The sequence below is a fragment of the Pyxicephalus adspersus genome, chromosome Z, assembly GCF_032062135.1.
Source record: "Pyxicephalus adspersus chromosome Z, UCB_Pads_2.0, whole genome shotgun sequence".
Taxonomy (NCBI): domain Eukaryota; kingdom Metazoa; phylum Chordata; class Amphibia; order Anura; family Pyxicephalidae; genus Pyxicephalus; species Pyxicephalus adspersus.
The window spans coordinates 174,689-176,014 of record NC_092871.1 but is presented as its reverse complement, the minus strand read 5'-3'; the positions used below and the strand labels follow the sequence as shown (position 1 = coordinate 176,014).

General features: G+C 57.5%; 1 protein-coding gene across 1 annotated transcript; it reads left to right on the top strand.

The window, feature by feature from the left end:
* On the top strand, positions 1-1,194 carry FBXO46 (F-box protein 46; the record flags this gene model as incomplete). The annotated part of the gene is given in 1 exon segment (XM_072431151.1): positions 1-1,194. A coding segment is annotated over 1 exon segment (1,137 nt), but the record flags the coding sequence as incomplete, so codon positions are not given.
* Between the last annotated feature and the right edge of the window lie 132 nt (positions 1,195-1,326).

The window sequence follows — 1,326 nt, the reverse complement described above, 5'->3', positions numbered from 1 at the left end:
AACACCAGAGAGAAGGTGGCCTTTTTTGTGGCCTATCAGTGCGCCGGTAATGGCGCCTCCCCGCGTCCTGGGGGTCCGAAGGTGAAAGGAAGGTGGAGTGCTGGCGGCAGCTCCAGGGCTAAGAGGCGACGGCATACCTTGGACCCGGATGCGCCGCCGTCTGTTGCAGATATGGTGGCACTGGCGGAAAACCGAGGGATAGAAGCTCCTCCCCCGAGACCCCCGTTGGTGTTGGTGACATCTTCCGAGGACGGTGAAGAAGGACGTTGTCGCAGCGTGGCGGAAGCCGTGGCTCAGTATGAAGCCGAACATGCAGAGCGAGAGGTACGCATTGCCTTCCGCGTGGCTGAGAGGCCGGGAGATCCAATCACGTGTGACTTGTACCAGTTATTGAGTCCGGAACCACACCGCGTGTGCGTCCTGCTAGAAAAGATGGAGTCCCAGCAAGCGGAGGAAGAGGAGGAGGGGCAGGCGGCTGCCTCTGATTCCGGCTTCCATGTGGACCTGGTACTTACTGGCGCGGTGGACCGCTGTGTGTTTTATGGAGGAGAAGCCGGTGAGACAGAACCACTCCCAGGAGAACTTTTCTTCCCTCACCTGTCTACAGCACCGCCACCACCTCCCCCACCCCCGCCACCTGCCCCTCCGCTATGCCGCCTCTATCGCCACGTCTCCCATGACTTTCTGGAGATCCGTTTTCAGGTTCAGCGCCTTCTCCAGCCACGGCTTTATCTTCCATCTTTACCTGACCACGTACTCCTGGCCATCTTCACTTACCTGTCCACTCAGTCACTGGCTGCCATTAAATGTACATGCCGGCGCTTCCGAGCGCTAATCGAAGACTATGGGGTGCGTCCGTGCGATTCTCGCTGGAGTCAGGATCCTCTCTACCGCGATGACCCCTGCAAACAGTGCAAACGGATTTACAAGCGGGGAGACGTGTCTATGTGCAGGTGGCACCCAAAGCCTTACCACCATGACTTGCCCTATGGACGTTCCTACTGGATGTGCTGCCGACGGCCGGATAGAGCCGCAGCTGGATGCCAGCTGGGACTTCATGATAACAATTGGGTGTTACCAGGGGAGGGGACACGGGTGAAGGGCCGAGGACATGGGGAGGGTGATGAAGGCAGGTGAGGAGGGAGGCTATTGTTGTGTACGAGTGTCTAAATAAAAGGTATTATTTATAAAGTGCCCCGGTGTCACACTGGCTGCTCCTTGGGGAAGGGGCCATATGATGGGTAAGTGGGCACTGGCCTGGTGGAGTGCAGCCCTATCATTGCCACCACCAGCACATTAAAAATGGTGATTACCCCAATGTACTTA